We start from the raw sequence: 27,851 nt of genomic DNA on the forward strand, positions 1-27,851 counted from the left end.
GGTGCGACTCCCACAGGAATGTCGACTCAGCTGCTCCCACACCCTTCAGCGCCCCGCAGTGCAATGTTCAGGGGTTATGAAGAGAAACGAGGAGAGGAGAAGCATAATTTAAAGCCACAGTGAAATACACAGGGCAAAATAATCAGGCGTGCTACTTACTGCGTGTCATGGAGAGTTATGCCGAAGGTTTGCAAATCATAATGAAAAGAAACAATGCAGGCAGTGGGTGTTTAAATTTAGTTTAACAAGCTGTAGCTGAGTTCTACAACAAGAATGAGTAATAAAGGCATAAATATTTCACTGAGGCTTACAAACACAGGCCTATAGCAAGTAGTTAAACAGTTATCTAGGCTATTGTGGAATTTTTATGTTCTTTACTGTAGTACGTTCAGAAGGTGTCAGTTGTGGTGTCTTGTTTCACGCTTGAAGAATGGTTTAAAAATGTGTTGGTTTCCTAGCAACAGAAACGAAAAAACAGAAGGCAATCGGAACAAAAATTCTGGATAACACCCACCAGTAACCTTGCAAAGCAGATGGATACGCCCACTTCTTTGTTTCTTACTGGCAAATCCATCTTGCAAAGCTCCCCGTCTGAACAGTTTGGGCCCGGTTAGAAAGTGACAGGACCAATCAGTGATGAGGGGCAGTACTTTCGGCGCGGCGGGGTCGTGACGTAAGCAAGCAGCAACAAGAGGCCGGTGCAGTTATGGCGGAAGACATTAGCACGGATGCTGCTAAAGCGCCAGTTTTATCAGAACTTGACAACATTTCTTTATTAAAAGAAGAACAATGAACAGCAGTGAGTTGTTTTCTTTTCAAAAACAACAGAAGTCGTGTACTGACATGTCTACTGCTAATTCTTAAAACGTTCTGTGTCTTTGGCCTCTGGGATCATAGAAATACTTTATTATGTATATCATTTATCTGATCCTGTCTGTGGATGATAATATATATGTTTTTAATAGGAATCTGCAGGGATTTGGGATAATTAAAACAGGATAAATATACATAATTTTGGGGCTCGAATCTGGCCCGAGCCCCCCCCCCCCCCGACCCCGACCCCGACCCCGACCCCATTCACCCCCTTCACCCCCCTCCCCATCAAACAAAGGCACAAAATGCCCAAAAATAAACCTTTAAAAATATATATATATACATAATTTTGCTCTTATATTTTTGTTTGACATTCTTTTTTTTTTCTACAAATTTTTGTAATGGAAACTGTTGAAATACAATATATGTAAAATAATGACAGCATTGTTACAATATAGGTTAAACTAAAAAAGAAAATAAATGAAAGAATCCAGTTTAATTTCCTGATCTGACAGTCTTCACATCATGAAGTTTGTCGCTGTGTTGGAGAAGGAGTGTCAGATTTTCCTCCTCACCTGTCAGACCGAAAAAAAACATCTTTTATCTTTGGAGACATTTTGAACGTAGATCCGAACTTACATCATAGTCCTGGCATCAGAGCAGCAGTAAAAAGACTCTAACATCTTCAAACAACATCCTTTTTGACTTAAAGACGTGATTTTTTTACCTTTCCTCTCCATTTAAAGAAAAAGTGTTTGTCCTTGGATCAAACTCCACAAAGCTGCGTACCAGAATCTCCCCCTCCAGTCAGTCCCACTTTTAATTTCATACTAGACATTTACGGAAATTGCTTTCAACTCAACACTCGGCCATTCAGCTTTTTATAATAGGGAGAAATTTGTGGAGTTCTAGCAGATCCTCCCCTGAAGACACGCACACGCTCAGGTTGAATGGGGACACCGGCTCTTAGTGAATTTGTTATTTTAAGGTTCATTTTTCCACATAAAGAATGAACCTCTAAATGACTGTACTGAAGGTATTCTGGGGGCTTGTGGGTGTACCCTCATCATGTATTCTGTAATAGGAACATGATCTAGTTTCTCCTGGAGGGGCTGTATTGTTAGCTGGAAAGTGAAACATGTCTAAGTAAAACATCTCCTTCTGTTGTAGACACTGGGCAAAGACACTGATTCTCTTAAGTGTACCTGTTTTAATCTGATGGCTAAATAGCTGGAGTTGGTCACCAACGCAGAGACATTTAGAGCGGGTACAAACGTGATCAGGATGATGAGTGTGATTACAATTACAATCATGATTGCTATTACAATTAAGATTACAGTTGCCATTGTGGTTAAAATAACACTAACAGCTGTGATTGCCACTATGATTGAGATTCTGAGATGGAGATTATGATTGCAAGTACTACTGATATAACAGAATTAGTTTTCTCATTACAATTATGATTTTCTTACCATTAAGGCTGTGATTAAGATTGAGATTACCATATTAAGGTACAAGAACCATTGTTATCAGCATTGTCATAGTAGTTATAATTATGACTACAAAATGTGATTACTGGTATGGTCATTATTATGGTTACCGTTAAAATTACAATTATGATAAGGATTATGTTCGCCAGGGATTGTGATTACAATTTCGAGAAGTGGTTCTTGACGTGGGTTTCGGACCCCCTTGGGGGCTACACGATACTGAGAGGCGGTCACCAGATGACTTAAGAAAAAAAAATTTTTAAATGATTTCAAATTGTATATTTTACCCATTTTTATGAAAATATCTGCATAAAAATAGCTAAATGCAAACTAAAAACATGGTCATTTGGTGAGATTTATGTTGAAATCAAAATATTAAAAAAAAAAAGCTACAAAAAATGTGTGAAACAGTTTATTTTGTTCTTATGTCGAGATATTTATGTGTGCCACTTTTTAACCACTTTTCCTGCCCAACTTTGCATTATTATTTGCCACTTTTCATCAATTTTCCCTACTAATTTTCTGCCACTTTAACACATTTTTGCCTTTTTCTGCCTTATGTTGCCTCAGTTGACCCATTATTGCCACTATAAACCACTTTCAACCACTTTTTATGCCCATGTTTGCCCCATAACCACATTTCATTATTTGTAATGCTCAGTTTAACACATTTCTGCCAGTTTTTCAACCCCCAACTCAGTCCCCCCTTCTGCCAACACAAAGATCACAAACTCATGCCAAAGCAGCATAAGAGCAAAACATATTTTTCAGTCATTAAAATCTTTCAGTCTGACTCTTTGGTCTTGTTTTAAAGACATTTTGCCCAGTTCTGAGAAAACTGCCATTATACTAAAGTTACATCCCAGCCAGTTGCTCTACCATGAGGTATGGCTGTTAAATAATGAGACTGTACTTAGGAGGATAAAACTACATGGTTCACAGTCACACTGTTTTTAAAGGTTGAGTATTCAAGCACAACTGCTGTAAGTTTCCAATAAATGATGTCTTTCATTTACCAGTTAAAGTGCACGTGTTTTTGCTAAGGAAAACAATTCGTTTGAACATTGCATTTTTTCATACATTAAATGATCTGTACATCAAAAACTCCTGAAAACATTCAACAAACTGAACAAATTGTTTGAAATGATCGACAACTCAGTATAAGAATGATGGCAGAAATGGTCTCCACTGATGAAGAGACACTTTTGAACGTGACAGAAGTGTCCCAAAACTTCTGACTCTTGATCAAAAGGAAAAACACAAGCAAATTTGTGGAGACATTTTAGAACAATTATTTTTTTAGACAGCTGTTCAACTTTTAATCTAATCATTTCTATCACCTTCACAAAATCACATACACTTGAATCAGTAGCTAGAATATTATACCTCATCTCATTATGTTGCTTGTTAAAACAAAGTGGCTCGTAAAATATGAGTGGCTGGTTGTTGTTGTTGTTTTTTTTTAATCCACCAGTCAAAGTGGCAGGTAGGCAAAAAAGTTAATTTCCAATCCTGTTTCCACCCACAGTCCAAAGACATGCTCTTTAGGATAATTGGTGACTCTGAATTGACCGTAGATGTGATGTGATCATGCTTTTTGTTTACATCTATATGTGATAAAATGAGCACCAAACTAGGGTTTACTCTGCCTCTCATCCAATGACAGCTGGGATTGGGTCCAGCCCTCTGTCACCCCCAAACAGGAAGGCATTGTAGCTAATGGATGGATTATGACGGGATATCCATTTATCATGTTTATTAGTGGGGATGCTGAGCATCCACACTATTAATATTCTCATCTGCCATTTTGTTTATTCTTCTTCTTCCGTGCCGGCTAACTCCTCCTTCATATTTTGTCATATTGACACCATTTAAACGTTTAAAAAATTCAGTTTCTTCGTCATTCGACTGCTATGACTTTTCTCATTTCTAAATTTTATACTTTTGAAAATATAGCTATTTTCATGCTATTTTCAGCTACTTCTATGCTTTTTCAGCCATTGAATGCAATTTTCAGCTACTTTTGGGCCAAAATCAGCTATTTTTATGCTATGTTCAGTTATTCTAAGGCTACTTTCAGCTATTTTTAGGCTTTTTTCAACTTCTTTAGGCTACTTTCAGCTACTTTTATCCTTTTTGAGCTATTGAATGCCATTTTCAGCTACTTTTTTGCCATTTGATGCTATTTGATGCTATTTTAATGCTTTTTTCAGCTATTTTGATGCTTTGGCTATTTTCAGCACTTCTTCCACAATTCAGCTCTCAGCATCCCCATGCAATTTCAGCTGAAATTACAATTTTGATCTAGTTGCAATTTTGATTATAATCACCATTGTGATTGCAATTGTTTGTGATTTGGTGTTTTATATTTGGTGCTAGAAACCATTATAAACTGGAGACTGACTTTGTGCAGTTGAAATTCTTTCATACAGTCTGGAACAACACATGCACTCTTTAAACCATAAACACAAAGCCAAAGAGTTATTTTGGACATATAACACTATATTCCTTATCCACCCAGTGTCATAAGAAGTCCATATGTGAACAGCATTCTATAAAGGAGAATTGCCATATCCTTTCCACTGATTGCATTGCATAGCTGTGGTCAGCCCCTGGTTTGTTTCTATGGACACTGTATGATGTGTTCATAAAAGCCGCAGCCATCGTGCAGCAAGTAAGCGATGTATTTCAAGCTACATAACAACCTGTAAGTTGTGTTATGATTGATGAAACTGTTCGACTGATAACCGTGCCTATTCATGATATTTTATAACTAACTGCCATTGCCTTTGTAAGCAGGGATGACTTGGTTAAACCCTGGCATGCTTCAGAGTCTATACTTTCTGTTTTTAGATGACAAACTGCAGTAGGGAGTGTGTGAGTGCACGTCTTCATACATCATAGTGCAAAGATAGAAAAATAAACTCAAATTTGCATCGAATTGTTGTATTTGGAAAAACATGTTATTCTAGAGCATGCTGTGGTGAATGTGGTTCCTGCTCTAGATTAGATGTGTCAGCATAAAAAGGGCAAGTGTGTGCTTGGCAGGAACACTGCAAAGTCTATGGAAACATTGTAAGTGAAGTTTAGAGGTTTGATTGTAGATTTGATGCTTGAGTTGCTCCAAAGTCTCTCAGCAGTGGAGTTAACCCTCCTATAAGTTCTCTCCTCCTCCCCTCTCCGGCTGTGTTTGCTGCCCCCCTCGCTCCTGTGTGTCTGCAGCAGGTGATGATATATGTCTAATGGGCTTTAGGGTTCCAGTGTAGCATGACACCCTCAGTAATCCTGCCCTGTCAGCTCCACTATCCCTGCCCTGTACTGCTCCATCAGGGCTCCCACGCCACAAAATATTGCTTTTTCATTGAAGGGCGAGTGATCCCCTTCCCTCCATCTGCTCCGGTCGATTTATCCGTGGGCTGACGGTGAAACAGATAAAAAAAGAAAGCATGAATAGCTGTTGCTATTTAGTTTTCATAAAGATAATTGTTATTGATGAGATGCTCTGCCTTCTTTTGATGAATGAAAACAGCCCTGAAATCTACCAGTTAAATTAGAAATGAATGAATATTGGTTATAAAAAAGGTTTATCTCTCTGTTTGTTTCAGACTTGAGAAAAACGTTCGACCAGGAACCTCTTGGAAAGGAAGTGTCGCTGGAACAGGAAGTGTTGCTGCAGTGTCGTCCACCTGAAGGCATCCCAGCAGCAGAGGTAAGAGCTTACCTGAGCCGGTTATTAACATTATGAGCATGTTTGTTTAACAAGATAAGATCCAATATGCATTTCCCAGAAGAAATTCAGTGATCATGAGTTGTTTTAAGATGTAAAAATGGTTCTTTCAAAGAACCTAGCAGAGCCACCAGTCTCAAAGGAGGTTTATGTTGGAGGATGTTTAAAGGTTGGTTTCTATGGAAGCCCTTAAGAGGTCATGCAAACACACAATTTATTATAGTACTTTCCTCTGATAACAAGCAAAATACATTTTTGGGGATTCTGCTGGATTCCCTATATTGAGGAGTTTGAGTTGAGGAGCCTACTTCTTTTGAAAGAGTGTATGATAGAGGTGTCTAGAATGTCCTGCATATTTCTGCTTTGTCTGTTTTATGAAGTGACAACTGTCGATTGTTGGACATGCCACTGTTTTAAATTTTGAAAGCTGCTGCAGCACTGAACAAACCTGATTCAGACTAGTGTGCAGATAAGGACATTTTTCCCACCCCGGCCTGCTCTTTAAAACTATTTGGATTTTTTCCTGAACATCCGCCAGTCACTGCAATTTGGTCACAAGAGGAAAAACTTGTAATTACATACAGGAGGGAAAAAGAACAAACCCACTTGTGTCCCTGTGTTACCTCAACTCAGCCAGTATCTCCTCCCTGCTCCACTTCCTCCCTGCCCTGCAGTCGAATGCTGTTAGAACTGCGCTTGAAAAGGCTCAGTTGAGATTGCAGGAACATAAATAGAGGATGAAAGAGCAGTTTGACAGTGGGGGTGGGGGGTTGGTGTTTTTTTCTTTTCTAGTTTGGGGTGTAGGGACTGAACTGTGTAAAGGCTTGTGATTGACCTGGAAAAGCTGAGTTAAGTGAGTGGAACTGCACAGCATTTATCCCCGCTGAAAGTGCTGACAGGCTAAATGGACAAAAAAGTTTGGGACTGGTTCTCGACAGACTCTCGGCACACAATCCAGGCTTCAGTGTAACAGCTGTACAGTGTTTGTGATTCAGCCGTCTGTGTGAGATTTCTCTGTCAGCCCTCAGTAGGCTCAGTGCAGCGAGACTCCGCTGGAGTCCAGTCATGACACATCTATATTTTCTCAGATATGAAGCTACTGCAGAAACCCAGATGCAGAGAAGGGTAAATAGGAGATGTGTCAACATTTATTCTGTTCAAGATGTAACATGAAAGATGAAGATGTTGTCTTGTACTCACTTTTTTCACGCTGCAGTGATGTCCTCACTGACGGTGCTAAGCTATTTTACTGTTCTTCAATTTTGTTACAAGTTAGCTAACGGGAATCCAAAAAAACGTTTCCGTTCCTCAGCTTCTTAAATTTTGGGGATCTATAAAGCAATGATGGGTGAAAATCTGGAAAACTACTGGGCTGCATTTCCTGTTATTTATTTTGATTGTCTGTATTACAGACAACCCAAGACATTAGCATTCATACATTTCCTTGCTAACTCTGGAATAAGCTAAAATAGCTGAATTATAACTGTTGTCTAAAATGGTAAATGGTTTTCAATATGTTGTTCTGCCTTAAATAATGGCCTGACATTCCTCTAGATGTTTATTCTGACCCTTAAGTAGGAACTGGAGGTAGCCAGTGAGCTAGCAAATTAGCCTTTGAAATTGCATGCTTGCTGACAAACAATGGTTAACCCTCTGAGACTGACGTTGTATTCTGCAAGAAGAGACAGGTTATAAAAAGTGAAACAACTTTTAAACCATAAATCGTATCTCCTCCTTTTCCCCCTCTGGAAGCAGGCCATTGTGCCATTCTAATGACGCTATCCATGCCTTTGTAGCCCTTATGAAGGCTTTTCTAGCAAGCCGGGAACATGGGTGACTTTCTGGGGTCTTTAAAGATTAAATCCACATCAGTAACTCCAACATGGAACTTATTTTAATCAATTTTTCATTAGATTTTTTAAAATTGTTTCTGTCGCTACCTTAGCATGAGCCACTGTATTGTATTCCCACAATGGTTGCCACATTGGCTGTGACAACCAATGCCAGGCTTTTCCATCGTCACTTCATGTCTTTTCACCTAGATCCTGGAGGAGATGGCCTGAATAGCTCATCATAAAGAGAAAGAGGGACAGAGACTGTGATGTGGCCCTTTGTGTCACAGCAGACAGGAACTGCTTTGAAAAATGGCTCGAAAACAGCCAATATAGAGGACTTTTTTTTTTGTTAGTATATGAGTATTTTGCAGACTTTTTGTCCCAGAATGATTATTTTTACCTTTTGGTCCCAAAGAGATAGGAGAACAAATTTGTGCAAAAAAGTCTTTGTCATTATTGTGTCATGTGTGACACATTTATTCTTAAAGCCCAGGTTCCCCTGAAAAAAAGGATGTTTTGATTTGGAATGCACCACATAGTTGACGTTTTACAAGCTTTTTAAGAAAAGAAGTCCAGGTGAGACAAAATGATTCAAAAATAGCTTACAGTTCAGAGGGTTACAGTTGGCTAAAAAGCGTCAGTAAAGGAGTGAAGCTAGCCAGCTTGTTGTTTAATGTCTCAAAGTAAAAACACTCAATGTGTGTTCCAAATTACACACTTTTGTTAAAAATACTGAATATTTTCAGTGTTAGTGCGCCAAATGCATTCACACTGAGAAGAATACCAAAATGCATTGTACTACAGCTGTACTGAAATCAGTTCAAAAAATGAGTGTGGAACAAAAGACACTTTACATCCTAAATGGACAAAATATTTTTCATAGTGACTTAGAGGATTTGCTATCTTTTAGTGTACAAGCTAATGTAAGCATCCACTATACAGCTCGCTAATGTGCTTCTTGCAACACTGGAACAGTTCATTTTTTTTTAAAAGGTGTTTTAAGGTTTAACTCTTATTTCCTGTGTGTGAGTGTATTTTAACAGTAGTGTCATCATTCACAGTCTAATAATTCCTATGCCTGCAAAAAAAAAAAGAGAAAACAACAGTATTGTCTCTGTACTATTTGCAGTTTGCTGTTTACCCAATGAAATGGCAGGAGGACAAGAATTAAGCAGATTTCCTACATTTTTAAAACTTGTAATCTAAAATCAGCAGCACAACTTTTTCATAAATATAATTTTGAAGTATTTATTTGTAATTCCTGATAAGTTTTGGGAATTTTGTTTGGAAGAATGTAGCCATTGTTATGTCACCTACTGCTGTTTTTTTAAACCCATTTTTAGATTTTTTTTTTTTTCAGCTGGTTGCCGTCTTTGTTTTATTGGAAAAAGAGCTGACCGTATTTCGATGGAGTGGCTGCACATGGCCCCCCACAACAAACTGGTGTAACCATGCCCTGAAATATACAGACTATTTTAATTGAGTTAAGATCTATTTTTCCTCATAATGAAATTTTTTTTATTTTACCAGAAACTCAAATGAATGATTTTTACTTGTATGGAAAATGTATTCTAAGATCATAGATCATGTGAGAAGTACCAAAAGTTTCTCATTTGGTTCCATATAATTGGATTACTTTTTGCACTTAATAGAGTCGTCCCCTGCTGGTGATTAGAGGGAATGCAGGCAAAAGGCCTGTCAGCATCTGAGACCAGAGGTCATGTCTACTCCATTTCTTTTGCAACAGTCCGCCTCTTCTTGTTGAATATTTTCTGTAAACGAAATAAAAACTGTGATTTTTTTTTTTCTGTTAGCTTTTTCTGCAGGGTAGGATTCGTGTGTTGACTAAGGAACTTTTTCAGGATCTTTAATTACACACGCTTACCTCATGCCCAAAAAAAAGACAACAGTTCTACTCTGCAAGTTGTTTTTCCTCTTTTTTTTTCCCCAAACTCAAACACAGCTGCCTCAGTGGGAAAAGGGACAAAACTGAATGCTGCTCTTTCATCTGTGTTTGTCAGGCCTTTTCTCACACAAAACCCGCCAGAGAGAAAGCCTCGGAAAAAGCAGATGGGCTAAGTCTGTGGTTACATATGAAATATGTAGCAGCCGTTATGAAGGAAAGATCTGTCATATATCACCCACTCTTAGAGTGAAAAAAGCGAGAGAAGGATGGGAGAGTCTGAAGGCTGAGGGGGAAGCTGTTGAGGTTTTTCAGGGCTGAATCTAGCACGTTGCTGTCAGGCCTCCAGTGGGCTGTCAGCTCGCTCCATGGTTCCTTTACAGACTTTTGCCTGGTGAGGGAGAGGCTGGCAGGACTGTGGCAGGCTGTGGCTGAGCCATAAACTCCATACTCTAACAGCTCTTTTGTTAAATCACAGGGACTGTATGTGATGAACGCTCAGTGCCAAGGCTCCAAAACTGTTATTTATGTAGTAGACATGACACTTATTGTACCATCTATGTGACTATCCTTGAAATAACATAGGCATATTCATAGGTTCATGATAATGTTCTATCAGCAAGTCAGCTTTGCCCTCAAAACAGTCTATTCATGTTTTCTGTGGAATAAATGGTGAAGTTAGTGCTCGCCAGCTGGCTGGGAAAACAACACAACAAAAGACTTATCTTTCAAGGAAATAAAGTCCTACAGAAGCCAACCAACTTATCCTCAACAAAGTCCAGGGAAGTTTCACCATCTTCAAGTTTCATAGTTAGTGGCATTTATTATACTCTATGTTTACATAGGTATTGTTTCTCCTTTGCATGAATATCACTGCAGCAGGCACTGACATATTGTACAGGTCATGTCTTTTAAAGCCACATCATATCTAAGGTAGCTCACACTATGCCTCTTCCACTAAATATTCAAAACTAAATGCTTAAACTGCACCGTTCCATCAAGTCGGTTCAGTCCAAAGCTGAAAAGATAACAGCTGATCAGTGCCCTTTAAGAGGGGGAACATGTTGGCAATGTGGTGTGCTGATGTCTGAGGCCTAGTTTTGGATACAGTGTATGTTTACCTCAACATTATTTTTTCCATATAAACAGCTGTACAGTCTAGCATCTGTTTCTGAGGCTGGTCTGTTCTTAAGTCTGGCACATAAAATGTTCTCTTTTATGATCTTTTAAATATGAAACGCCCCACACTAGACCGCTTATAATAACAAAACATTCACCTTGTTGTCTTTTAACCATTTCTGTGTAGCTTTCACTGTATATGCTTTGGGTAACTGTCTTGCTGGAAAAAAAATCTTCCCCTCAGCTTTAGTTTGATGCAGACTAAATACAATAATCCTCCAGGATTTTCCTACATTTGGTTGCATTCATTTTATCCTCCACTTTTACACGGCCTTCCAGGGCTGATTACTGAGAAGCATCCCTGCAGCAAGATGCTGCCACCACCATGCTTAACAGTAAGGATGGTGTGTTTGTGGTGATGTGCCATATGTTGGTCTGATGGCCAAAAAGTACCACTGGCTGGTGAAGAACCTAGTAGCTTGTAACTCTTTAGAGTAGTCATAGGTGTCTTGGTGGCCTCTCTCACTAGTCTCCTTCTTGCATGCTCATTCAGTTTAAGGACAGCCTAATCTAGGCAGATTTACTCATGTGACATATTTTTCCTATTTCTTGATGATGGATTCAGCTGACCTCTGGGGGATGTTCAGTGACCTGGATATTTGTTATGTATCCATTCCCTGACTTCTGCTTTTCAAAACCTTTTCTTGGAGTTGCTTGTAGTGTTCTTTTGTCTTGATGGTGTAATGGTCGCAAGGAATACTGATTAACCAGTGACTGGACCTTACAGACACAGGTTTCTTTATACTACAATCAACTGAGACAAATTTGCTACACTCAGGTGATCCCCATTTCAAGGGGGTGAATATTTATATGGCCAATTATTTTACATTACATATTTTGTTTTAATTGGCATGACTTTGTAGAAATCTGTGTTCACTTTGAGATTTTTTTTTTTCTCGTCAAAGCCGTGATTGATTTAACATAAGTTTAGCTCTGATATCAGTTTTTGCAGCTGTCTTTAAATGCTAGCTCCCAAAGACCCCCCCCACACACACACACACACGCACACACACACCTACACACACACACACACACACACACATACTGTACATTATCAAAGTTTCCAAACCCACGAACTGAAAAAACAAAGTAAGTCTGTCACAATCAGTTTTGATCTCAGATTACAAAGTGGAAATGAACTATTTGATGTTTTTCGGAATCTGCATGTCCTCCCTCATTGTCTTCTCACATTTCAGACTAGAACATTATTGGTTTTCACCATGATTTACCACCCTAATGACATTCTGTGAATCTATTTAAGCGTTCAAAGCCTTTGTTGACTTTCTGCGGGGGCTGTTGCCATGAAAACTGAAAATTATGCACAATAATCAGGATTTCTCATCTGATGATGCGGCAACTTTTCATCACAGAGTATAAAACATTTCCTATCAGACAAGTCTGAGGTTTTCTCACTTGGAGTTGAGTCAGAGGTATCCGCTCTTCTATTTCAGAGGTTATTCAGACTTGAGACATTGATTTTCTGCTGTGCACACACAAAGAAAACAAGCAACAGGCATTTATTTTGGCTCTCTCTGTACTTATTACCAATGGAACTTTGGTCTCAGCGTGCTGAAATACTGAGTGAGGTTTCTGAAATAGCACAAGGATTCAGTCATCAGGACATCTTGTATGGTCTGAATACATTAGACACTCGCCAGGCTCCCTAAAAGTCATTGTTACACGTCTCCGTAGCCATGAATATTTGATACCTGCTTAATCAAGAGCAGAAGAAAAATGTAGCTGCAGAGGCTTCGGTAGGGAAGAGGCAAAGATTTAGCAGGAGGGCTCAGTGTCTGTAATGCTGTGCTGTCCTACTTATTAATGTAAACTTGCATGCTACTTGTAGGAGTGTTCAAATATCGTGCTTGAAGTTGTGCTGTTGTATTAAATATCAGCACGGTTGAGAATAATTTTCTATAGATTAATTATTTCTAACACCACAAACAGTCCAGCTCTGGTTGATAAGACAAGAACATGTAAAGACCAGCCATTGTCATGGTAGTAGGGGAATATCCGTCATGATTTTTATATGTATTGTGTCACATCACAGACCTCAGAGGGCTGTTTCTCAGTACAGCTCTAGCTTTGTGCTCTGTTACTTTATGTTTTTCTGTGTTACTCATTAATGTTTACGTGCTTGTAGAAGTAGTTGATAAAGTAATACCACACTTGACTCTGTGCTGTTATACAACACAATGGATTTAGACCCATAGGAGAAATTTGTTTTCACAGCTTACACAACTGGTACATGGATACATACAGTGCCTATAAAAAATATTCACCCTTGTGGATATTTTACCGTTTTATTGGTTTTATAAATCAATTATGGTTGATATAATGTGGCTTTTTATATAAAAAGCTCTTCACTGTCAGAGTAAAAACTGATCTCTACAAAGGGATGCCAATTTAATCAAATAGATAATATTAAATAAGTCACTGTGTAAATATTCACCTGTCAAGTCAGTGTTTACTAGGGCTGAATGATTTTGGAAAATAAACTACTTGCGATCTTTTTTTCCAAAATTGCAATTGCAATTTGATATGTGATTATTCCTTAACTTTCTGTAATTCCTAAACAAGGGCTGAACAATTCTTTAAAAGTGATTATTTTGACTTATATTGAAAATTAGATATGAATTAATGCATTGAAGGATTTTTGTTATTTTTATATTTAATAAGAAAAATGAAGAAAGAAGGATTTTTTGTAGACTATTCCAAAAAACAAAACAAAACAAAAAAAAAAAAATAGGCACTGAATTATTGCATGGTATGTCCTTCAAAACATCTCTGCTGCATAGAAATAGTTTCAAACCAGTATTTTGACCAAATTTCTGGTCAAAAAAAATTTGCACATCTTGCAATTTGAAAATTGCAGCAGGCCATGTTGCCATTTAACTATTTTTAATTGATTGCCCAGGCCTTGTAATATTACATTATGCTGCTGTCAAAGATTTAAACTAAGGAGATTTTGACTTTAATTTGATAGTTTTTATTTAGTTTTGGCAAACTAAATAGATTTTTATGTTTTTGTTTTAATTATTTTTTTTTTAGTTTTGATTAGTTTATTTTTGTTAACTATAATAACCTTGTTGGGCTTTGACTGAGCCACTCCAGAACATTCACCTCTCTAAACCATTTCTGTGTAGCTTTCACTGTATGCTTTGGGTAACTGTCTTGCTGCAAAATAAATCTTCTACCAAGCCGTAGCTCTCTTGCAGACTGAATAAGATTGTCCTCCAGGATTTTCCTACATTTTGCCACATTCATTTTACCCTCTACCTCTACAAGCCTTCCAGGGCTGCTGAGAAGCACCCCTACTGCATGATGCTGCCACCACCATGCTTCACAGTGTGGATGGTGTGTTTGTGGTGATGTGCAGTGTTTGGTGTCTGCAGAACATAGTATCTTAACTGATGAGAAAAAAGCACCATTTTAGTCTCATCAGAGGAAAGAATTTTCTCCCACTTGACTAGGAAGGCTCCCACATGCCTGTTGAACGCATGTTAAACTGTGTTTGTTCAATTATCTTCCCCTGTTCTATAAATGCAATTTTGCACTTGATGCTGTACTGTTGTACTGAACATCAGCACATCTGTGGGTATGTTTCTTGAGATTGATTCTTTTGATTTTGGGATGTTTTGTGCAAGAGATGCTCTCTTACTCTTTGTTATACTGAGTTTGCCGTTACTGTTAAATAATATGCTGTTTGTACTAGTGTATAAAAGCTGTATCATACTTGATGCCATGCTGTTATACTTGTTAAAGGCACTGTTGTGATTTTTCTTTCTGTTCGTAGAGTAACAGAGTTAAAGCTGGAGTCTTTGGGACTCTTTATCCACTCGGTACAGATCCGTCTCTTGGACTACCTCCATGAAACTCTTTCATCAACTTCTTAATAGCTTCTACAGAAATAACAGTGGCCTCTTTTTTCTGCAGGCTCATAAAAGTGGACTTAAATCTCCTTTGTGAAAGAACGCAGCTTTATTGTTCCTCCATCCTTTCTTCCACTGTGCCCTCCATCTCCATCTCCACTTGTCACAGCCTTAAGAGAAAGACAAGAGTTCAGAGGTGACGCAGCACCGTGGGCTGCTGAGCCTGTTTCCATGGAAGCGGGATTTTAATTCAGGCGTCTCCGCAGCCAGGCCAGGGTCCTGCCGTGTTATCATGGGTAACGAGTCATTGATGCTCGGCAGGGAAGCGGCCCTGCTGCTGTGATTAAGTCCATTGGCTTCACTGAGAAGAAAGCCAAAAAGCACAAAGCTTTTTACTTCGCACTCCATCATCCAGAGAAAATAATTTAGATGAGTTTGGACAGCTGGGACAGCAGCCAGAGACAAATTCAAGGGTTTCACAGGCAGCTTTGTGAATCCATGGGGAAAGAAAATTATGTTATTAAGCTCAAATTATGACAGTTTCTATTTTGGCTACTGAAAATGACTCAGTGTTGTGTCTTAAAATGTAATCTAGCTTAAATTTCTAGGTTGTGGCACTTTACAGAGATCTTACGTCAACTTTTCCAACCTATCAAGCCATGTAAGTGTCAGTGATTACTGTTGATTTTAGGCCCAGTTCCACTTAATAGGCGAAGTGAAGGCATAGCATAAACAGCATCTCGACAGGTCACCTTGTCAAGAAACAGCTGAGTGCTTCCTCGCGGTTAAAACGCTGCATAAAGCAAAGCAACGCGCACGGCCAGGTCGTGTTAGGAGTAACCACACTCCATTGCCCACTGAAACAGGAAGTGTATTTTCATTAAGGTTACCCATGGGAGAGAAAATGTCAGGAGGCCGGGCCAAATCTCTGTGGCAACCAAAGCAGAGATTACCCTAAAGGCACTCACCTGTCAATCATTGTCCTCTTCCTGTGTGAGGGCTGTGGTTTCCTCTAATGGGCTGACGTCTGCTGTCCTCTGTGAGGGTCTGACCCGCTGAAGGTAACAGTAGAAGGGCCACTGACTTACAAACATTTACATGTAAAATGTTAGACCTGAGGGGGTTTCTGTGCACATGTTCCATCAGACCACCTTTGAGAAACAGAGAAAATATTATTCTTTGTAGGACTGGGACAAAAACACAGCTTGGATGCACAGTTTAACCTGATACCACTAAGGAAACCCAAGGGACTACTACATTCACTCAGAATATCTCTTGCATGCTTTTCTTACTTTTAGCCCATACATTACAAACATTAACTACTAGTACTAGAACCTCAAATTCAAAAAAAGTATGGACATAGAAAGAAAAGTAAATAAGCAAAGAATGGGAAGATCTGCCAAATACTTGAACTCCATATTTGCAGGATCAGAGAACATACAAAAGTGAGATTTTTAACACAAAATATCTGCTCAATTTAAATTTGTTTCCATTTCCACATTTCAAAAAGAAGATTCCCCCTGACTTTTTCCAACCATGGTCAACAAAGGCCAAATTATCGGACATCTCTAAAGGTTTTCTTGCCAGATTTTCCCGTAGTGAGAGGTGTGTTAAGATGGATTTTACCCTACAAAATTAGAGATCAGCCCTTAATTTGAGACCATTTCTACATACATTGAATTTGATCCCTACACTTCACAAAAAAGGGATTTTAACAGTTAAAATCAATTTACCTGGCGTGGAGGTCATCAATAACACAACTACTTAGTCCTGCAGATCACCTAGCATCGGACATCATCTAGTCAGGTGAAGGGTGACGAGAGTCTAGGATTCTTGTACTGAGCTAAGAGGCTAGCTGAGCCTCTTTAACACTTGCTTTTATTTGAACCAGTGACGTGCCATCAACCAAATAAACCTTACATGTGCAATTCAGAGTCACCTAACAGCCTAACAAGCTTGTCTTTGGACCCTCTTAGGAAGTGCATGCACTTGGAAAACACAAAAGACCCTGTCCTACTTGGATTCGAATAAAGGAACCTCCATTCCACTTTAAATCTGGGGTTTGAGTGTTCCATCATGGCTTTGGGCAGAGTGTTTAAATGTGTTTTTGATGTTTTTAAATGTGTTTATATGTTGCCTGTTATACTGTGAGCACTGCAAGGATTTTTTTGCAATTGATTGTTGTTGTTTTATTTAAAACACTGCACCATGAGGGAAGTTATCCACTGAGTTGACTTGCCACCTGTGACCAGGGCCTACAGCAGTGGTTCTAAAGGTATGGCAAGGCATACTGGTGCTCAATCAGGACCACTTTGTCAAGAAACATACATGATTTGCAGTGATAAAAAGTTTTTCTTTAATAGCAGATGGAAACCCTTATTGCTGTTATTCTTATGTGGCTGTTCAAGGAAGGAGTAGCTGGGGTGGAGGAGGGTTGTAAAAAGTGACTTTCAGAGGGAGCAGCCAAGCATAGCCAGGTTAGAGCAGTTTAAATATGGCAGCATGAAAGCAATTCACCAATAGCAAGCTTTAAAGCAAATCAGCTGGCTGTCAGCTAATGAGGGCTTGCATAAGATCAGCTGATCTCAATAACACAGCAGTGCTGGACTGTGTTGCCTGCCTGACCTAGCGTTGTATGGTCATTTTACTGAAACATACTTTTCTATAGGTGATTTTAGCAAATATGAATTTGGTGTGCCTTGAAATTTTGGCTTGATCTTTGGTGTGCCTTGGGCAAAAAATGTTTGAAAACTACTGGTTGGTGTGCTGATTCTCATGAAAGGGTGTTTTCTAACCTGGCATTTGTATCTTGTAGGGATGCACGATATTATTGGCCTGATATCAGTATCAACAGATATTATCTAAAAAAGGCAAATATCAACATTTATGACGATATTTAAATCTGATACTTTGGCTGTGAAATCAGTATATATCAACTGTAAAATTTGACAGTATGTATTTATGAATTACTAGAGTTTAAGGCTGGACCAACAGACCTAGTAAGTTGAGATCTTTTTCTTTATTGATCCTCATTCTTTACACTTTAAAGTGTGTTTTATGAAAAAAAGTTTGTTTCTTTGTTCATCCTCAAATTTCAAAGGGCTGAATTTTTAGTTTAATAAAACATATTTAAATATTGGTATCAGCTAAAATGGATCTGTAAGCTATTTTGAGAGAAAACAAAGCTAATGCACAAATGCATGTTAAATGTACGATATACTGAGAAAATGTTCCATGCTTTACTATTTTAGTGCAGCACATACTTCTGCAGGTCACCTGTGGTGAATACACCTCCTATTGATAAGGATGTCATTCAATCCAGAGTCAATAGAAATACATGCTTCAGTAATCTAACAAAAGAGAAATTCCTTAACATATCCACCAAGGAAGGTTCCATCATGCCTCACAAATTTCTGCAACACTGTAACACAATGTAAAATCCAACATGAGACATGACGGTTATGCTGTTCAGTGGATAAGTACAAGGACAGAGTGATGGCAGAGCTTTGTTACGGTGCTGCAGGATAATCTCAATACAAAAAGTCCCTCTGTATGCCATACAAAACCTCTGCCATTTGTTATATTCTGAGCCGTCGATTCACTAGTCATCACATCCTTCTTCAGCTCACTTTCTTTGTTTACTACTCTGAAAAGTCCATAAAATGAAAAATCCTTCCATGCAACCTAGATTCATTAGAAAGGCCGGATGACAGCTGGTATTTAAATTTTTACAGGGGGTGAGAGAGAGTTCTCATTTCACTTTTCCTTTAACTTTAAAACTACTTTTGAATTGTGTGCAATGAACTTACAAACTTATTTTGGCAATTTTATCCTCTCTACTGGAGGTTGTAGTGTATACAGACAGAGATCTGACCTCTATCAGTGCACAAAAGACCTCTCCCTCAGCGGAGTTATCACGTAAGCTTTTCTAAAAGGCCATGGGAGACCAAGAGCTGCATTCTCAGTTTGTTCATACATTTCTTCAGCCTTTAAAAGTTTACATTTGTTTGGTATTGATATTTCTCATGAAATAGTCTTTTCCTCTTTGCAGCTTTATCATGCTTGTCCAACCACATCATGTGAATGTATGTGGCTTAAAACAAAATGTACAGTCCAGTGGTAGGTTTCCCTTAGTCACACCCTCACTATTGGAAAATAATCAATGTTTTTGGACCAGGGATGATATTTATGTATATAAAATTTAAAGAAAAATGTTTTCCTTGTAAAATGAGAAGGGGAAAATAAACTAGACTGTCAGTTTTTTGGAGTGGATTCTTGGAATCATATTTTAAGAGGGACGTGATTTATGTCTGAGAAAACCAAGAGTTCTGTTGCAGCACTCGAGTGTCTGTCTGCCTTTGGAGCTACTTTCAGAAACGGCCATGCTCCTTGAGAAGACTTTGGAGAGCGTTAGAGGGGACTGAGCCGGAGGAGGTCATTACTCCTGGCTCCAGTCTAAGTGATCTGTCTTCGAAAGGAAGCCCGCAGAGGTATCCACCCAAACAACTCCGCCTCTGTTACCTAACCTCACCTCTATCCCACTCCAGCTAACACAAACAAACATTTTCCCATCTCAAGATATCACACCTTAGTGAGTTTTGGCTTGTTAATATTTATACAACCCACATTTCCATACTTGTCATGCAGGCAGATGCAGAGCATATGGCTTGTTGTCTCATTGTGAATGATTGAATAATCAGTTTGTAACCTTTTGCGGCTCATTCTCCAGGTGTGTCATTCAAGTGAGCGGATGTATGCTGTGGAAAAAAGGGGGAAATGAATAAATTACACTGGATAGATAGTTAGACTTCACGTGGAGAAACAGTGCAGCTTATAATGACTTCTCTGTGGAGTCTCGCACATTTCTTCGGAACATTTTCTCCCTCCTCGTTCCTCCCTTTCACACCCCCCTCTCCACCCCCACACTCTGCTGTACCTTCTATTTCTGACACAACAGCTATGAGTAATGAATGGTTTTGCCTCGCACTGGTTTCTAACAAGTGAGCGGATTGTATACAGTGTGTTCTGTATATTGGGCTAATTAGTGTTGTGCTGGCACACCCTGGCAGAGCGCAGAAAACAGCCCACTCAGTGGTTACTCCTACATTACTGCTGCAGGCAAGTCTGCAGCCAGCAGCAGGGGAAGAAGTGACAGTAGGAGACACTGGAGCTTATTTAGGAGGATGTAGGCCAGCATGGTGGCTCACTCTGGAGACCTCAAGGCTAAACAGGTGCCTTAATCCCACTTCCCTGCAAGCTGAACACAAGTTACTTGCCTTGATTTGTATAAAACTACATGCTATTACACAGGTCAGTTCAGTGTATTTTTGTCATGCCCAAAAAACAAAGATTTGTAAGAAATATAAAAAAGGTAAAAGGCAAACTGATCCACCAAAGCAACTACAGACTACAAAAATTAAACACTCAGCCACTATATTTGTCTAATTTCATTCAGGACCACTTTGTCAGGAAACACACATGATTTGTGGTTATACATTTTTTTCTGTTTATTAGCAGTTATTAATTTTTTTTCTTATTGCTTTTATTCATATTTGAAGGTGTGGCTGTTCTGGCATCCAAGGAAAGTCTGAGGCAGGCAGAGAAGCAGCAAAAACCCCAGAGCAGAGCAGGCATCAGTGACAACAGAATGAAGTCAGATGTAGCATAATGGAGGAGCTGGGGTGGAGGAGGTTTGCAGAAAGCAGCTCGCAGAGGTAGCAGCAAAGCATTGCCATATGGCAGCATGAGTGCCATTAGCCGTCAGCTTGCCATCAGCTGATGAGGGCCCGTATGAGATCAGCTGATTTTAAATATATAATAATATTAATAATAATATTAATAATAATAACTGAATTTGTATAGCCCATTTAAAACAGAAGTTTAAAAAGTGCTGGTTTTACTCTGAAAAACAAGGCTACATTCACTATTTAAGTAGTCCATGAATGAACCAGTTCTTAGTTTCATTGTAAGGATGTAAGTTTGGACCACCTCTGTCTACTTTCATCTACTACTTTATTTATTTCTGCACTTTAGTTGTATTTCTTCTCTGTTTGTGCACGTGCTGTGTTCTTACACTACACAAGTTTGTCACTGATTCATCTCTGTGAACATTGATTTCCTGCTCCTACGTTCTTCACCCCCTCCTTTGACAGCTCACTTTTCTAACCGTCTTTATTATTTTTGCTACGTACCATCCTACACATCCTTCACTTCCAGTGGATTTCCAGAAAGTACGGCATGAAAAAGCCAAATCTCTCTTTCTAGTCTGTTTACCTTTACCTACTGTATGCACCTCCAGACAAAGTGGCAGACCTTTCCTTCCTTCCATTCTTGATTTCTCTCTCTCAGAGATGATGTGTCATTTATATTTCGACACACTCTCCTCCTTCACATGCACCTGCTCCTTCTCACTCATCTATCCCCTCCTATTCTCTGTCTTACACCTCCCTGTCTGTCTCCTCATCTCCAGGTTTAAGTTTCCATCTCTCTCTCTCTCTTTGTCACTTTGCTGCCTTGGACTAGACAGGAAGACTCCCTCTCTTTATGACGCCTGACATGTGGCAATTTCCCTCCGTTAATGACAAGAAATGTGCCAATTACCTCTCCGGATGCTTCACTGCCAGTCAGATGCTAACGAGCTGAGAGCATGTGTGTTTGTCTGCTGCCATGTGAGAGAGTTCGTCTTCAGCTGAATCTTAAGCATTTTAATTTTCTTTCCCATGAGCACGGTGGAATATCAGCTACCTTTTTTTATCTCTGGTTTTATTAATGAGTTCCAATTATAGCACGTACGGAGTAAATGATAAGTGAACTGTTGCTCATTTTTGCTCCCTCTCTCACACACGTACATTCCCAATTCTGACATCGAGTTTCCATCACTTTTCATTCTTCGTCACCTCGTCTCCCTCCCACCGCTCCATCTGCGCTGAAAAGCTCTTTTGTTCAATTTTTAATTACCTTCTCATATAAAAGTGCTCTTGACATGTGAATGCAGCACGTTCCAGAGGAGCTGTCTGTGTGATTGGTGCAAAATGGATAACCAGTTCTTTGTATCTACTGTCAATCTCTGTTTAAAGAATAGACCTCAAGTCCTGAATCAACACTAATAACAACTCATTTATGAGCTGCATCATCTTTACATGTTTTAGTTCACTTTGGTCCCTTTACTTTACATTCTGAGAAAACAGCATCGCCATAGAAAACTCTTCTTAGGGACTTCTTTTTGGTCATGTTTGACATCTTTGTTTGGAGTTGGTTTAAAAATGGATGATAACGCTGCAGCACATAAAAACAGAAAAATACACAGATGCATTCACTGTAATCACTGCTGCTTCCTGATCTATAATTAAGTGATGATAACTGATCATTACTTCCATAACACTGATTACCATTTTTACTCAAGTTGAGCAGTTTACATGAGTTGCTTGTGTGTTTAATGACATTGAAAAACTTTGTAAAATACAATGCATTCAGACCCTCTTCACTTCTTAAAATTTTGTTATTTTTCAGCCTGATGCTACAGTAAAAAAAAACAAACATTTTTATTCTGATTAATCTTTGCTCAGTGCCCCAACATGACAAAGTGAAAACAGACTCTTAGAATTTTTTGCAAATTTATTAAAAATGAAATACTCCCATGAAATACTCCCAGGTGTTTCTACAACTTGAGTCCAGCTGTTGTAAATTCAATTAATTGGACATGACTTGGAAAGGCACACACCTCTGTATAGATGGCCTCCCAGAAAATGCATATCAGAGCAAAAACCAAGCCATGAGGTCAAAGGAACCGCCTGCAGAGCCCATGGACAGGATTGTTGCCCAGTCAGGTGAAAATTGGTTTAAAAGTGGTTTAAACTGGCAAAAAATTGGTTTGCTGAGGCAGAACAATAGGCAGAACAATAGGCAGGAATGTATTGAAGTGAGCATAAGAAATAATGAAATGTGGTTCAAATGGAGGGGTTGCACGATGGCGCAGGGGTTAGTGCTGTCGCCTCACATCAAGAATGTTTCTGGTTTGCTTCCCGGTCAGGGCCTTCCTGTGTGGAGTTTGCATGTCCTCCCCATGCATGTGCAGGTTCCTGGGTACTCCAGCTTCCTCCCACCACCAAAAACATTCTCATCAGGTTAATTGGTGACTCTAAATTGGCTGTAGGTGTGAATGTGAGTGTGCCCGGTTGTCTGTCTCTATATGTGAGCCCTGTGATTGACTGGCGACCAGTCCAGGGTGTCTCTTGCCCAATGATGGCTAGGATTGGCTCAAGCCCCAATGGGTCAAATGGGTCAACAGAGGCAAGAAAGGGTTTAGAAGTGTCAAAACAGGCAGAAAAAAAGAGGTCAAAAGGGTTTAAAATAGACAAAAATGGGCTTAAAGCAGTGTTAATTTTGGCAGCTATATTTAATATTAGTCTTAGTTTTGGTCTTTAAAAGAAATGCATTTTAGTTTTAGTCACATTTTAGTTTTTTCTATCCTTTTTAGTTTTAGTCAACGAAAGCTCAAAACATTTTAGTCCAAGCATTTATTTTTTTTGCCTAAATCTGGTACCGAATCATGGTAGTGTGTTCTGTGCACTCTGCCAAACTTGGAATCCCTGCTTTCTACAGCTGAGAGGCAGAATAGATACAGCTGCATTGTTTTTTGTCGGATTTACCCACAATGGAGAAATATCACAGATTTTGAATGTCAGACAAAAACTACATTACATTTTAGTCTAGTTTTAGTCATCTTGAAAACAACTAAACTTAGGAAAAAGTGGTTTTAAAGTGGCACAAATAAATATCTTGACATAAAAACCCAAAAACAGTTTCACACACTTTTCAGCTCCAAAATGAGGGAACTCTTATTAAGGCTGATAGAACCAATGCTACTGATAAAATACACATGCACTGATATCATCAATGAACCTTTATTGCACTAAGAGGTGTTGATCTTGTTGTTCTTCCAAATGTAGTTCTTGTGCAATCATAAAGATGCATTATGAAATATACATTTAAGAGAAATTAACTAAATCCTAACAGCTCATATAGAAACATCCTGTTCTTGTGGCGTGTATCATCATGAGTAGGAGTAAAGATGAACTCTAAAAATAGTCCTTGAGTGATCGACAGATGAATTGCTTCCCCTATAGGTCATAATTAATGTCATGCAGTGCTGTATTGCTTCGTGCATGTGTAAAAGACAGAAAGAGGTTTAATTTCATCCGGTAGACAGCTTGTGAGGGAATCCTATCCTCCCTGGCTCCATGAGATTGATTCAGCTATTACATTTTTATGGAGGAAAACATTCATAAGCATGGAATCAGGAGGAAATATAGATGAGATTTAACAAGGTTTACTTTGCTGATATTAAGTCTGAATCCAGTGTTTGTTCAGGATGTTTGACGCTATGCTAGGAGTTTGTGCAAATTCAGGTTGGAAGAGGTTATGTGTGAAATAATTGTGAAGTGAGGTATTAAAAAACATTTTCTTCTCAGCCTCTCTTATGTGTTCCCACTGGATAAGAGAGACTTAGTGAGGTGTGGTGCTGATGGTTTCTCTGATATCTGCCATCTCTCGCTCTTGCTGGTGCGTGTCCCAATCAGCACATCATCTCTTTGCAGAAACTTCTATCGCCAGTGTTTTACCTTCTGTTTTCTTATGAAATCGACCAACAAAAGTGAGCCCACACTGTTTTGTCTTGGCAGGCCTTATATCAGGTTATTGCTCCACTTCTTTTGTAGATACTTTATCTCTCGTGTGAAAGACTCTTTATAAACATCCCGCTTATCTTTCCTGTACTGCTCCTCTTGCCTCTTATCTCTTATCGGGCCCTGCTCCTCATGGGATATCAACAAAACACAGGAAGTTAGCTATTTGCCAAGCCTCCACTCTGCTGGACACCTCCTTTTGAAGAAACCCAGACAAGCAGGAAATATTTGAAATCAAAGTGGCTGCAGAGTGTGAGGTGGCACGTGCTATTCTTTTTTTCCCACCTCTTGAAGAAAGAGAAAAAGTATCTGGGTGATTTACAGCCAAATAACGTCTCTAAATGGTCCCCTGCTCTGTGAGAGTGCCAGGAGCTCGATATCAGCATCATTTAGAGAAATGAAACTCATAAGGAAAGGTCAGAGAGACTCTCAGCTTCAGAAATAGAGGGGAGTTTTCTTTTCTCAAGTCTGACAGTGCAGCTGTTACTGTAGAGCTTTGTTCTAAGGGGAGAATAAAAAGAGCATGATAGATATTGACTTTTTGTAGCAGCACCTCAGGGACGTAAACAATTGCGCTCTAATCCTAGTACTCACTGCTGTTGGAAAGGCTCAGTAGAGACGAGGAAAACTGTAGCTCTTTAAACACTTTGCTGGGACTTTTTTACGATTTAATGAGCTCAAACTTCTGCGTAATATACTTTTCTGTCATCTAATAGCTTCCTGTTCTCTTCCTCTTAGGTGGAGTGGTTAAAGAACGAGGAGGTCATTGATCCTGCAGATGACAGAAACTTCTATATCACCATCGACCACAACCTGATCATCAAACAGGCCCGCCTCTCTGACACGGCCAACTACACCTGTGTGGCTAAGAACATCGTAGCAAAGAGACGCAGCACCACCGCCACAGTCATCGTCTACGGTAAAGTACACAGTCAGCGACATGCTTATAAAAAATATTCACCCCCTTTGATGGTTTACACTTTTATTGTTTTTTTTTTCATATGTCTTGCAAAATCAGTGTGTGCATAAACATTCATCCCCTTCACGTCAGTGTTTAGTAGATACAGTTTTGGCTGCAGTCCAAACTGAGTCTGTGTGGATAGGTCTCAATCAGGCTTGCACAGCTGGACAGTGCAATTTTACTCCATTCTTCTTGTTGCATGGGAATCGGCATGAGCACCTCTTTTGAAGTCCAGCCACAAATTGTCTATTGGATTGAGGTCTAGGCTTTGAACATTCACCTTGTTGTCTTCAAACCATTTCTGTGTAGCTTTCTTTGTGTGCTTCAGGTCATTGTCTTTCCGGAAAATAGATCTCCCAAGCCGTCATTCTCTTGCAGACTAAACAAGATTGTCCTCCAGAATTTTCTTATATTTTGCCACATTCATTTAACCCTCTACATATACAAGCCTTCCAGGGCCAGCTGCTGAGAAGCATCCCCACAGCATGATGCTGCCACCACCATGCTTTATAGTGGGGATGGGGTGTTTTTGGTGATGTGCAGTGTTTGGTGTCTGCTCATTTGGTCTCATTAGACCAAAAACTTTCTTCCACTTAACCACAGAGTCTCCCACATCCCTTTTGGTGAACTCTAGTTAAGATTTAATGCATTTTCATCAACAGTGGCTTTGTCTTTGCCGCTGTCCCATAAAGCTTTGACTGGTGAAGAACCCAACAGTTGTATGAAGAGTCTCTCCCATCTCAGCTGTTGAAGCTTGTAGCTTCTTCAGAGTAGTCATAGGTGTCTTGGTGGCCTCTTTCACTAGTCTCCTTCTTGCACTCAGTTTATGAGGACGGTCTGATCTAGGCAGATTTACATATGTGCTATATTCCTTCCATTTCCTGATGATGGAGTTAACTTCTCTGGTGGATGTTCAGTGCCTTAGAATTTTTTGTATCCATCCCCTGACTCATACTTTTCAATAAGCTTTTCCCTGAGTTGCTTGACATGTTCTTTTTTCTTCATGGTGTAATGGTTGCCATAATACCAATTAACCAGTGGCTGGATATTCCAGACACAGATGTCTTATTCTACAGTCAGTTGAGACAAATTCACTGCACTCAAGTGATCCCCATTTCACTAACTGTGAGACTGCTAGCACCAATTGGACAGAACTGAATTAGATCAGTCACTTTAAAGGGGGTGAATATTTATGCAATCACTTTTTTACATTTCATCTTCTTAGTTAATTGGTATTACTTTGTAGAAATCTGATTGACTTTGACATTAAATAGGTTTTTTTGTTTTATCAGAAGGGCCAAACTGTATTTACCATGATCGATTTATAAAATCAATTAAAGGGTAAAACATTTTGGGTGAATACTTTTTTTAGGCACTGTATCTACAAAAGAGATCATAAAAGTCGGGAAACCACTGTGAAGTCCCTCAAAACAGTTTTCAAAGTCACTCTGCATAAAGTAAATCCCTTTTCTTTCCTGCAGCGTGTCACACTTGCTCATTTTGTTTCTGCTGGAAGGAAGGTGTGCGAGGAATGGAAGATTTGTGATTTTCCAAACAGTGAGTCGAGGTTGCTGACGTGGCTGATCCGTACTTAAAGAGGCCCCCCGCTGTGGCTTCACACTGACTCACCCACTGTCTCTCTCTAACATCCACTAACATGACTGTTACTGCACAGCACGGCTGCAAAGTCGAACTTCAACGCCTGCCGGAGGCGGTGCAAACTGGATGAAGAGGTTTTTGCGTGTATGCGGATAGATAAACACACAAAACCAAAGAGAAGATATGGTTAAAGTGAGGCTTACACATCATTTTTATCATTTTATCATTTGAGGTTCTTAACTTGTAGTTAAGTTAAGATCAAGAACAATGGAGCAATAGTGGCAATCAATTAAAGGGTGATGCAGAAACACCAAATCTGAGTCAAACAGAGCAGATTTCATGCAGAAGTTCTGCCGTATCTACAAGGCTTTTCTATCAATAACACATTCTATATAAGGGTCGAAAAACTGCTTTGATGCCAGCCCGTCCTTGAGAAAAAAACACAAAAAGCCACTGCATCTATTTCTGCTGCCCTTGTTTCTTACCCAAAATGGGATTCTGCACATTTATGCACAGCTTCTTGTATATGAAAGTGAACATGAAGCATGAAGAGAGGCCCAAAGGAGAAGAGAGCCTTGTGACAGATACTAGAGATGAAGAAAGAAGAAGGACAAGCCTTGCATTGTTCGCCACACTCTCTTACTTGCTATAAGGACACTGGATAAAGGAGAGTGAGATGGTGGCAAAAGGAAAAAAAGCCAGAAAAATGAAAAGAGAGAGACAGAGAGAAAAAGGAGAGAAAATATAGATCCATAACCCATGGAGGGATGAAACCAGCCAGTAAAAAAG

General features: G+C 39.3%; 1 protein-coding gene across 3 annotated transcripts in view; it reads left to right on the forward strand.

Moving 5' to 3' along the window:
* Positions 1–27,851, forward strand: part of unc5c (unc-5 netrin receptor C) — a 212,734-nt gene that overhangs the window by 143,599 nt on the left and 41,284 nt on the right. For all 3 annotated transcript variants that reach the window (XM_041811639.1, XM_041811640.1, XM_041811641.1), the window contains exons 5-6: positions 5,909–6,012; positions 25,241–25,421. In XM_041811639.1, the coding sequence (XP_041667573.1) occupies positions 5,909–6,012; positions 25,241–25,421 (285 nt within the window). The remainder of the gene's footprint in view (positions 1–5,908; positions 6,013–25,240; positions 25,422–27,851) is intronic.

This window comes from Cheilinus undulatus, linkage group 17 (genome assembly GCF_018320785.1).
Source record: "Cheilinus undulatus linkage group 17, ASM1832078v1, whole genome shotgun sequence".
Classification (NCBI taxonomy): Eukaryota; Metazoa; Chordata; class Actinopteri; order Labriformes; family Labridae; genus Cheilinus; species Cheilinus undulatus.